This window comes from Hemiscyllium ocellatum, chromosome 1, assembly GCF_020745735.1.
Source record: "Hemiscyllium ocellatum isolate sHemOce1 chromosome 1, sHemOce1.pat.X.cur, whole genome shotgun sequence".
In the NCBI taxonomy this organism is placed as follows: domain Eukaryota; kingdom Metazoa; phylum Chordata; class Chondrichthyes; order Orectolobiformes; family Hemiscylliidae; genus Hemiscyllium; species Hemiscyllium ocellatum.
In genome coordinates, this window is record NC_083401.1 from 37060822 (window position 1) to 37073133 (window position 12312).

A 12312-nucleotide genomic window follows, 5' to 3' on the forward strand; every position below is an offset into this window, starting at 1 on the left:
TACATTTCCAGACTGGTCCAAGCTTTTTGTTCATCTGGGCCTAAGCAGTTAAATTGGGCAACTTTTGGCTACTCCGATAAAGTCTTCAACTTGTGAGACGATTCCAGGAATAACCGGGATTAATTTCCAGTGCGTCAGCCCATTGAGATGTCATAAGGTCCCTTCAAACCAAAGATATTGAACTTTATTGAAAAAGCTTGATTAATACTGCATTAAAGCAGGGTTCCTTTCATTACACAAATAACTGTGGTGATTTAAGTTGGGAAATCTTATCCTGGAGAATTTGCTCAGTTGTGCTTGTTCTTATTGGAGAAAGTGAGGTCTGCAGATGCTGGAGATCAGAGCTGAAAATGTGTTGCTGGAAAAGCGCAGCAGGTCAGGCAGCATCCAAGGAACAGGAAATTCGATGTTTCGGGCATAAGCCCTTCATCAGGAATGAGGAAAGTATGTCCAGCAGGCTAAACAAAAGGTAGGGAGGAGGGACTTGCGGGAGGGGGCGATGGAGATGTGATAGGTGGAAGGAGGTCAAGGTGAGGGTGATAGGCCGGAGTGGGGTGGGGGGCGGAGAGGTCAGGAAGAAGATTGCAGGTTAGGAGGGCAGTGCGGAGTTCGAGGGAATCAACTGAGACAAGGTGGGGGGAGGGGAAATGAGGAAACTGGAGAAATCTGAGTTCATTCCTTGTGGTTGGAGGGTTCCCAGGCGGAAGATGAGGCGCTCTTCCTCCAACCGTCGTGTTGTTATGTTCTGGCGATGGAGGAGTCCAAGGACCTGCATGTCCTTGGTGGAGTGGGAGGGGGAGTTGAAGTGTTGAGCCACGAGGTGGTTGGGTTGGTTGGTCTGGGTGTCCCAGAGGTGTTCCCTGAAGCGTTCTGCAAGTAGGCGGCCTGTCTCCCCAATATAGAGGAGGCCACATCGGGTGCAGCGGATGCAATAGATGATGTGTGTGGAGGTGCAGGTGAATTTGTGGCGGATATGGAAGGATCCCTTGGGGCCTTGGAGAGAAGTAAGGGAGGAGGTGTGGGCGCAAGTTTTGCATTTCTTGCGGTTGCAGGGGAAGGTGCCGGGAGTGAAGGTTGGGTTGGTGGGGGGTGTGGACCTGACGAGGGAGTCACGGAGGGAGTAGTCTTTTCGGAACGCTGATGGGGAGGGGAGGGAAATATATCTTTGGTGGTGGGGTCCGTTTGGAGGTGGCGGAAATGACGGCGGATGACACAATGTATACGAGGTTGGTGGTGTGGTAGGTGAGAACCAGTGGGGTTCTGTCCTGGTGGCAGTTGGAGGGGTGGGGCTCAAGGGCGGAGGAGCGGGAAGTGGAGGAGATGCGGTGGCGGGCATCGTCGATCACGTCTTGGGGGAAGCTGCAATCCTTGAAGAAGGAGACCATCTGGGCTGTACAGTATTGGAACTGGTCCTCCTGGGAGCAGATGCGGCGGAGACAAAGGAATTGGGAATATGGGATGGCGTTTTTACAGGGGGCAGGGTGGGAGGAGGTGTAGTCTAGGTAGCTGTGGGAGTCAGTCGGTTTATCGAACTCAGCACCGCCCTCCTAACCTGCATTCTTCTTCCTGACCTCTCCGCCCCCACCCCACTCCGGCCTATCACCCTCACCTTGACCTCCTTCCATCTATCACATCTCCATCGCCCCTCCCCCAAGTCCCCCCTCCCTACCTTTTATCTTCGCCTGTCGGACACACTTTCCTTATTCCTGATGAAGGGCTTATGCCCGAAACGTCAAATTTCTTGTTCCTTGGATGCTGCCTAACCTGCGCTTTTCCAGCAACACATTTTCAGCCTTGTTCTTATTGGTTCTGGATTATTGCTGTGATAATCCAAACAAATATCTTTGATGATTGAAATATCTGCATTTTGTTAGAGCATTTGTCAAAGAGGGTTTTTTTGTGAAATATAGAAACCGACACAGTAGAGACTGGATTAAAAATAGAAGGTGTTAGAAGTCGTCTGGTTAGATACCATCAATCTTCATTCTAGGGTTAATGTAAAGGGTGGGATGCTGTAACCTCTTCCTTCGAAGAAACTCTGACTTCTTTCACAATCTTTACATTATGTGTCAGTGATTACTTTTTCATGTTAATTCACCATGGGATTGTTTGACCACCAGCACTAATATCTGTCTTCACTAAAAGCTATCATGAAAAGATAGGCAAAAGCTCTGTTTACTGATTAGTAGAAATATTCTGGGTTCTAAAAGCCAGTGCAATACTCCCAAGCGGTTTTCACGACAGCTTAGTTTACGAGCAGCTATGAAAAAGACTTTATATACTGCTTATTTAAAGTTAAATGCACCTGGTGAGCCCAGTGATTCGAATCAGTTTGAAAGAGTCATGCGATTTTTCACAATCCAGGATTGCAAATGAAAAGGGGCACCTAAACTAACAATTATCAATTTGCAATTTTAATAAAAATGTATTATTTGTCCAAAGCAGATTTTCATTTTTCAATTGCATCTTCTGAGAATTCAACAGCATTAAAAAAATGTTTCTCTGTTTATGGTTATCATTTCAGCTTTAGACGAGGCAGCAGAACGCTTTCAGGATCTTAAGGCTCAGCGGGAGACTAGAGAAGCTCAGGAAAATGAGCGTAATGGGAGAAAGCCTCCGCCATATAAACACATCAAGGTAGGTGTGAGCAAGAACCTGTTTCAGTATTTTTGCTCTCTGCCTTCTTCTAGAATGTTTGTATTCTGGTATAATTCCACGTAATGAGTTTATCAACACAAACATATTTCAGTCATTTAAAGGGCAAGCAATAACGCCAAACACTCCATTGTTTGGGAAAATGAGAAGAGATCAATCAGAAAGTGTTAGAGAATTGTAAAGAGAAGGAAAGTCTCAGGAAGCAGAGAAGTCCAAAGTTTTAAGATCTTTGTGAGTCTACATCGTTTTGGTAGTCAGCAACATGGGAGATATATGGACTGATTGTGAATATATGGAAAAAGTGAGAGAGGAAAGTTTAATAAGTACTAATAATTTTAACAAGACGTAAAAATTTGACACTTGGACACTTGTTGGAGGTTTTAGGCACCTAGGAGGCAATGGGCACCTTCTTTCTGATCAGCGTTATCTTCCCAAGATTGCACTAGAAGTGCTGAAAATGCTTCTTCAGATATGGCTGCAATTTTACAAGTATTGGCCAGTTTTGAACTGTAGAGCTAAAGAGCAGTTGATGGTGATAGGGCCAGGATTTGTTAGTGATGCAGAGAATCATTCAATAGTTTAAGCATTGAAAGAGATCTAGACATTTCTTTTGAAGTCAGAGGAAACAGTGAAATTGAGAATATTCATTCATGTGGTTCTTGGGTCGTATTCTAAATCAGGAACCCATCTGTGCATACTCAGTCTATGGAGGAGTCTTTGATACTTTAAAGTACATGGATATAAAAAAAGGAGATAGTATTAGTGGTTTTAAACAGCATTAAAGTAGTCAAGGCTCCACAACCTGATTGGATCTATTCTAGAATGCTGAGGGGGGCAGGTGAGGAAATTCCTGGGGCCTTGTACGAAATCTGTTTGTTCTCTTTAGTCACAGGAGAGGTCCTGAGGACCAATAACAAAATTTGTTTCTTTAAGAAGTGCAACAGAAATAATCCAGGAAATTACAGACCAGTGATTCTTATGTAAGCGGTAGGCAAATTACTGGAGAAGATTCTTAGGGATATAATTTCCTCGCATTTGTCAAAATATGGACGGATTGGTAATAGGCAGTATGGTATTGTGTGAGGAAGGTCGTATCTTACAAACCTGATGGAGTTTTTTTTTGAAGAAGTGACAATGATGATTGACAACAGGGTGATGGCTGTTGTCTTCATCAATGTTAATGTGGTTATTGGCAATGTTTCTCATGGCAGGCAGATGCAGAAGGTAAAAGTCACATGATGAGCACTATGATGGGTACAGAACTGGCTTAGGCTGAGAAGACAGAGTAGCATTTGGAAGAGTGTTTTCTGACTGGAGATCTGTGACCAGTGGTGTTCCACAGGGATCCAGTGCTGTTGTTTGTAACATATCTAAAAATAATTTGGAGGTGAATGTAGGGGGCCTAATTCATAGTTTGCAAACAACACATAGATTGGGGAAGCTGTGGATAGTGAGGAGGATTGGCAGAGGATACAGCAGGGTATCGATAGGCTGGAGACTTCTGCAGAGAATGGCAGATGAAGTTGAATTGGGAGAAATGCAAAAGATGCCTTTTGGAAACTGTACAGTACATAACAGTATCTTTGGTAGCATCAACATACAGAGGCATCTAGGCACACTGTTCCTGAAAGTTGTAAAGATGTGGAGAAGATTGTCAAGGATGCATTCAGCATGTTTATCTTGAGTCAGAGCATAGCGTATGAAAATTGTCAAGTCATGTTACAATTGTTTAGAACTTTAATTAGGCCACGTTTAGAATATTGTGTACAGTTCTGGTTGCCATACTATCAGAAGGATGTGGAGGCATTGGAGAGGGTGCAGAAACTATTTACCAGGACATTGCCTGGTTTGGACGATATTAGCTGCGAGGAGATATTGGACAAACTTTATTTTCACTTTAACGTCAAAAGAGTCGGTATGGACTCAGTTGGCTGAATGGCCTCCTTCTACACTGTAGAGCTTCTCTTGGGTTTCCTTAACAGGCAGCTAAGTTAAGTTAAACCAGTACTAAATTGTGGGAAGACTACATTTTATGAATTTCACACAGTATTCCAGGCTTTATTGTCATAAAAAGATATAGAGGCACTGGCAAAGGTAAGAAAAGATTCACAAAGGTTTACCTGGCAGAGGTTTTTGTCAACAAGCACAGGGATTCTCAGAGTAGAACACTAGTAGATGCTGAGAGCTTATGTCTCCACAGCTGGAAAGTAGAAGAATTGTTATAGTTTCAGAGTCACATGGAACTGAAATGAGGAAAGTTTTCTTCACTCAAAAAGTTTGAAAGAGAGATTTACAAAGGAACCTCAATTACCCAATACCAATTATCCGAAAATCAGATTATCTGAAGGAGATCTCGAGGTCCCGATAGAAATGTCGCATCAAAGACATGTTTCCGACACTGATCACATCTTTTATTTACAGTGAACTAAACAGGCACCATCTCCAAATGACTCACTGTCTTCTCTCCCTCTATCATTCCCCCCCAACACTTTCCCTGGAATTCTACACAGGGGTGTACCCTAAACCCTTCCCACATAATCTCTCCAACATTGTCCTGTACAGGACAAAGGTGGAAATTGTGAAAACGTTGCAGTAAAAAGGTTGTGACCGTGACTGTGTGTGTGCGCGCGCGCGCGTTATTTGGAGACTTACCCCACAAAGGTGCAGCGCAGTCTTGTCGGTGTACAGTCCGGCTGCCCTGAGGAGGGGGCAGGTGTGTACGGAGTTGGGGGGAGGTGATGGGGCAGTGTTTGAGGGGTTAGGGATAGTGGGGTGGAGCGGTGTCTCGCCCGGTGTGCTGCTGCAGTCTCCTGAATGGGGAGCAGACTTCAAAAACTCCGAGCCCCAGAGGACAGGCATTTAATCGATTAACCGAATAATCGATTATCCGAACGAAATAATGCCAGTCCATCCCATTCAGATAATTGAGGGCCTCCTGTAAAAGGACATAAGGGACAATGTTTTTACGCAGATGGTGGTTTATGTGTCAGAGCTGCCAGAGAAAGTAATGGATGCAGTTACAGTTACAACGCTTAAAAGACAAAAGTTCATTATTAGGAAGGGTTTGGAAGGATATGGGCCATGCACAAGCAGTTGGGACTAGTTTAGTTTGGGAACGTGGTCGGCATGGACTAGTTGTACCAAAGGGTCTGTTTTCGTGCTTTGTGACTATTTCAAATCTAGTTCTCCGGGCTAACAGGATCAGAGAGAAACTAAAAAGAGCACTGAGTTGAATGATCAGCCATGGTGACATTAAATGGCCTACTCCTTTTCCTATTTTGCATATTTCTCTGTTCTATTATCCCCTCCTCATTTGCTGCTAATCTCTATATACACAGGGATACCCTAATTTACAATTGTTGAACCTTCAAATGCTTGTTTTTAACAATACACACCCATTTGGGGTGTAATTTAGAAGATCCAACATACAATCATTTCCTGTACTTATGAATGGCTACTTTATATTATCCTGCATTATGTTGCAACTTGTGTACAGATTGACTTGCGAACGAACTCAAGAACAATATTTGTTCACAAGCCAGGGACTGCCTGTATGTTCTGTCAAGTCATCAGGAAATGTTGATTAGGAAGCAGTTCAATTTGTGACATTTTAATATTGATACTTTGTTCGTACAACTTGCAATGTTCCATTTCTAACACTGTTTAACCCACAATATGAAATGCATTTGAATTTAATTTTTATCAATTCTACGTCCAACTATTACTCATTCGTGAAGCATTGCAGCTTTTCAAGCTAGTTACTGTACATAGATCACCATGTCAACTTTGGTTTTATCATTTAGCTTATTAATTTTAATCCTGTGGCCTCAAAAAAATTTAAATCATACCTTTTGCGAGGCACACAGACGAAAGTGCCTTCATAACTTCCAGAAATGACTTTTGTTAATTTACAAGCTATATAAAAGCCTCCGGAATAAAGTATAAATTTTAGCATATTAATTGCCCGATTTTGTTTAGATTTGGAGTTTTTAAGCAATTTCTATGTTTTTTGAAAAGGTCAATAAACCTTATGGAAAAGCACAGATTTATACAGCTGATATTTCAGAAATCTCGAGGTGCAACTGTAAGCCTACAGATGATCATCCTTGTGGCTTGGATTCGGAGTGCCTTAACAGAATGTTAATGTATGAATGTCATCCAGCTGTGTGTCCTGCTGGTGTGCGATGCCAAAACCAATGTTTTACCAAACGTCAGTATCCTGAATCACAGGTAGTCAAGACTGCTGGAAAGGGCTGGGGCCTAATTTCAAAGACTGACATTAAAAAAGTAAGTTACTGTGTTGTGTTTTTACCCATTTATTTCATACCTTACAAGTATTTAACTGAAGGCAACTATCTGGTTTGATTGTATATGTATTGGACAAATCAAGGCTAAGCATCTATTAGTTTGCAGATAGTGTCATTGTACAACATCAAAGAATATAAAACAAAATAACCAAAGAGCTGCAGATACTGAAAATCAGAAACAGAAATTCCTGGACAGGCTCAGCTAGTCTGGCAATATCTGGAGAAAAATTAGAGTTAACGTTTTGTATTCCATGATCCTTCTCCAGAATTGACGGTAGCTAGGAAAAGGACCTGAAACATTAGCTTTTTCCCTACATCGATGCTGCCAAAGATAGAATATACTTGGACAAGAGTAGCTCCTTCTCACTGAACAAAAGATCCATTTTTAAAAACAAAGATTTGTCCTGTAACAGATGTGGAAATGTTTCCAGTAGGTACTCAGAAATGCATGGATGGTCCGAGAGTGAGATGGGATGAGCAGTAAGAAATTGAAAAGTCAATTAGAGTCATGGAGATGTACAGCACGGAAACAATCCCTTCGGTCCAACTCGTCCATGCCGACCAGACATCCCAACCTAATCAAATCACATTTGTCAGCATTTCGCCCATATCCCTCTGAACCCTTCTACTTATATATCCATCCAGATGCCTTTTAAATGGTGTAATGGTACCAGCCTCCTCCACTTCCTCTGACAGGTCATTTCATACACTCACGAATATTTCCCCTTGGGTCCCTTTCCTATCTTTCCCCTCACCCTAAACCTATGTCCTTTTGGTCTGGACTACCCCATCCCAGGGAAAAGATGTTATTCATGCCCCATATGATTTTATTAACCTCTAAAAGGTCACCCCTCAGCCATCAACGCTCCAGGGAAATCAACCCCAGCCTATTCAGCCTCTCTCTACAGCTCAAATCCTCCTATCCTGGAACATCCTTGGAAATCTTTTTTGAACCTTTCAAGTCTCACAACATCCTTCTGATAGGAAGGCGACCAGGATTGCATGCAATATTCCAAAAGTGGCCTACCAACGTCCTGTACAGCCCCAACATAATATTCCAACACCTATCCTCAATGCTCTGACTAATAAAGGACAGCATACCAAATGCTGCCTTCACTGTGCTATCTACATGCAACTCTACATTCAAGGAACTATGAACCTGCATTCCAAGGTCTCTTTCTTCAGCAACACTCCCTCGGACCTTACCCTTAAGCGTATCAGTCCTGCCCCGATTTGCTTTTCCAAAATGCAGCACCTCTCATTTGTCCAAATTAAACACCAACTGTCACTCCTCAGCCCATTAGCCCATCTGCTCAAATCCCATTGTACTCTGAGGTAACCTTCTTCACTGTTCACTAAGTTTCCAATTTTGGTGTCATCTACAAACTTAACTATTGCCCCTGTGTTCACATCTAAATTATTTCACGGGTCACTGGTCACACACCTCCATTCTGAGAAACAACCCTCCACCACCACCCTCTATCTTCTATCTTTGAGTCAATTCTGTATCCAAATGACTAATTCTCCATGAGCTCTCACCTCGCTAACTTATGTCTCATGAAGAACCTTGTCGATCGCCTTACTGAAGTCCATATAGATCGCGTCTACCACTCTGCCCTCATCAATCCTCTTTTGGTACTACTTCAAAAAACTCAAATCAAGTTTGTGAGACATGATGTCCCATGCACAAAGCCATGTTGACTATCCCTCATCAGTCCTTGCCTTTCCAAATGCATGTAAATTCTACCCCTCTGGATTCCCTCCAACAACTTGCCCACCACTGATGTCAGGCTCACCTGTCTGTAGTTCCCTGGCTTTTCCTTACCACCTTTCTGATATAGTGGCACCACATTAGCCAACCTCCAGTCTTCTGACACCTCATGTGTGACTATCGATGGTACAAATATCTCAGCAAGGGGCCCAGCATTCACTTTGCTCGCTTCCCATAGAGCTCGCGGGTACACCTGATTATGTCCTGGGGATTTATCCACTTTTTTACATTTCAAGATATCCAGCACCACCACTATCTGTTTCCCCACATTCTATATCTTCCATTTTATTCTCCACAGTAAACACTAATGCAAAATACACATATAGCATCACCCCCATCTCCTGCATCTCCACACATAGGTTGCCTTGTTGGTCTTTGAAGGGCGCTATTCTTTCCCTGGTTGAACAAATCAACTTGAAATTAATGTACAGGAAGCTTTGTTCATTCAGATTTACAAGACTTGATAACTTTCACAAAACCTGTCATTGATTAAACTATAGAATTGAAACCAACTTGGAGTAATTTATCCCTGCTTCTGAAGAGGGCTGGTACAAAGTAGAACAGGTGGAGTGTGAATGTTTAATTGCCTATTTTGAAGTTTTATGTTATTCAAATAGATCATAAAATTGCATTTCTCAACTGTATGAGAATATATCAACACATTCACCTGTGATATCCATTTCAAGCAGTCCTCATGGCACTTTGTGCTTTTATTAATTTTCACATTAATGGTCTAATTTGGAAATACCAGTATTAAAAACCAACAAATTTGAAAGCTTTAACTGCAGTAAGTGTTTTCTCTTAATAGCACAATTAGTAAGAAGCATTGGAACTGTCAGGACCAGATTAAATTTCCCAAGTATTATTCAACGACATCGATTTATTGACTTCCCATTTTTTAAAAATTATTTCATGGCATCACTGGCTGGGCTAACATTATTGCTGATGCCTGCTTGAATTGTCTAAATTACTAGGGCCATTTCAGAGGGCACTTAAGAATGAACCACCTTGCTGTGGGTCTGGAGTCACCTGGGCCAAACCAGATAAGGATGACTAATTTCCTTCCCGAAAGGACATTTGTGAACCAAAAAAATTTTTTTTAACTTCAACATTTGCCATTAGAGTAAATTTTAATGCCAGATTTTCATTGATTCATGTCTAACATGGTGGGATTCAGTCACATGTTCCCAGAGCATTAGGCTTGGGTCTTTGGATAGCTAGAAACGTTCCCTCTAAGGTATATGGCTGCACAGCTGTTCAGAGGTTTCTCTCATTCCAATCAGCATGCCAATGAAATTGAGTTAATGGCAACTTTGATTATAATACAGTGGCAAAACTATTGCATCACTGCCTCCCTGTGTTGTTTTCCTTTTTTCATGGCACCAAAACATTATGCACCTGAACGATAATCACTTTGCTGTTTAACTGTCCAATTTGTTATAACTGTCCAATCAAGTTATTTGTATAAAATTTTAAACATTCATAATTGATAGTTGGAATAAATAGTATGAAACCAAAACAATGCAATTGTCAAGTACTTTGGGACTGACAAACTGCTGTACCAGGCAGCAATAAAACATCAGATTAACTTCTGTGTTGAGATTCCAAACCATCGCAATAGGAAGAGAGCAGGAATAGAATAAAAAGAAATCAGTCAAACCTGCTGATGCAGGCATTTCCATGTTCTAATTTGTACGTTTTGTCTAATTCAGGGAACATTTGTTAATGAGTATGTGGGAGAGGTCATTGATGAAGATGAGTGTCGAGCAAGAATCCGGTTTGCCCAGGAACACAACATTGCCAACTTCTACATGCTAACGATTGATAAGGTAAAATTAATACCTGCACTGTTTAACTCATTGCATCTTTTATTCCCATTTTGAAGGGGAGTAGAAAGAAAAAATTGGGTGTTATTCATTTAAATGCAGTCATTATTTAAAACTCCTTTTATTTGCTATTCACTAAGTCCACCTCATCGTCTAGTTGTGTTTCTGAAAAGTGCAACTTCAAATTAAATGTTTAAATTCATTTAATTTTCTCTATATAGCTAAAATTAAAGCTGTAGTTAGGTTCTCTGGGATCTTTCCCATCGGGGGAAAAGTATTCAAACATGCTGTAAGTTCAATCACTTGGCAATTTAGTAATGTTATATTTGTGAGGATCTGTTTTAGCACAAAATAAAATCTTCAACTGTTGATTCTCTGTCCTTAATTCTTGGCTTGCTGCTGACCTCTCCTGAACATCAGGAGATGTGCACCAAGACCTGATTCAAAGCTAAAGCAACTTTAAGTTGCAGGGTCCTGATGGTAAAGTTCAAGCTGAAGGGTCTGTGGGAGTGGGAAGGTCTGCTCTGAAATTGAGTCATATGACCCCCCATGATAGACCTGGCAGAAAGAACTTTAAAATGGAACTGCATACTGCACCACAAGTGCATGTCCAGGTCCCATTTAATGCACAACTCTGAACTCAGGTAACTTGAAATGGGACAACGTAAGACAAGGACTTAGTGTATTAAAGACTTTTTTTCATATTGAAAACTTCTCTTGCCACATTAAAGATTAATATTAAAGCTAGTAGTGTGCAGACCACATTGGCTACAGTGCTATAAAATGTGCTTCAATTCTCCACACAGCAAACAACCTCTGATGTGTAGTCTGTGACTCAGTCCAAGAGTGATAGTTCGTTGAAATATATCGCAAATTTATTTTTATACACAGCCAAACACACAGAAAGGACAATACAACAAGTCACAACCATAATTCAAGAACCAGCTATGCAGAAGAGCTAAAAGATCAATAAATAGCTGAACAAAAGATTGTGGCTGAAATCTGTTTGCAGGTTCACATTTTTGCTGCAAGCACATCTAGCAGCTCAGAAATGCCAATGAAAGAAAAATTACACCACTAGTACACCTGGTGACAGGCGTTTTTATTTCAGATGGTGAAAGAGGGAACCGGAAAACTGAACAAGAATTAAAAGCATGAATTATTTTTTTCATTTGGTACTTGCAATCTGCCTTCTAAGTTGTGGAGGTGCTTGTGTTGTACTGGGGTGGACAAGGTCAGAAGTCACATCATCCAGGTTGTAGTCCAGCAGGTTTGTTTGAAATCACAAGCTTTCAAAGAGTTGTTGCTTCGTCAGGCTCCGAAAGCTTGCGGTTTCAAATAAACCTGTCTGACTATAACCTGGTGTTGTGTGACTTCTGATCTAAGTTCATGCATAGGACCTGCACAGGATATTGTTTATTCTACCTAATCCCTAATTTAAGCCATCATTGCTAAATGCTTTCTTTGAACACAACAGTTTAGGCTATTACCACCAAAATTATATGTACTGTGGCTCAAAGAACAGCTTCGAAAATGCCACACAAATGAATTCTCCAACAGACATGGGCACAATGCTTAAATATCTAGTACACAAGCTCAAAACATTGTTGGTCTTTAAAACAAAACTAAATTAACTTTGGGGCAAGTGAGAGTTGGAGAAAAACTGGAAGATATTTTTCAAATAGTAATTTAAAGAAATTTGAACAAGAAAAAACCCAGCTTAGAAAATCCAAAAACAATCACAGTAAAATCA

The 12312-nt window shown here is 41.3% G+C and overlaps 1 protein-coding gene and 1 long non-coding RNA gene across 6 annotated transcripts in view; one reads left to right on the plus strand and one right to left on the minus strand.

The window, feature by feature from the left end:
• The window catches only part of nsd2 (nuclear receptor binding SET domain protein 2), a 153874-nt gene that overhangs the window by 125797 nt on the left and 15765 nt on the right, over positions 1-12312 (plus strand). For all 4 annotated transcript variants that reach the window (XM_060846047.1, XM_060846208.1, XM_060846289.1 and 1 more), the window contains 3 exons: positions 2525-2637; positions 6673-6942; positions 10446-10562. In XM_060846047.1, coding sequence (XP_060702030.1) covers positions 2525-2637; positions 6673-6942; positions 10446-10562 — 500 coding nt within the window. The remainder of the gene's footprint in view (positions 1-2524; positions 2638-6672; positions 6943-10445; positions 10563-12312) is intronic.
• LOC132829195 (uncharacterized) overlaps positions 1-12312 on the minus strand; it is a 70765-nt gene that overhangs the window by 11296 nt on the left and 47157 nt on the right. For both annotated transcript variants that reach the window (XR_009646233.1, XR_009646223.1), the window contains exon 2: positions 5308-5590. This is a non-coding gene — a long non-coding RNA (uncharacterized LOC132829195). The remainder of the gene's footprint in view (positions 1-5307; positions 5591-12312) is intronic.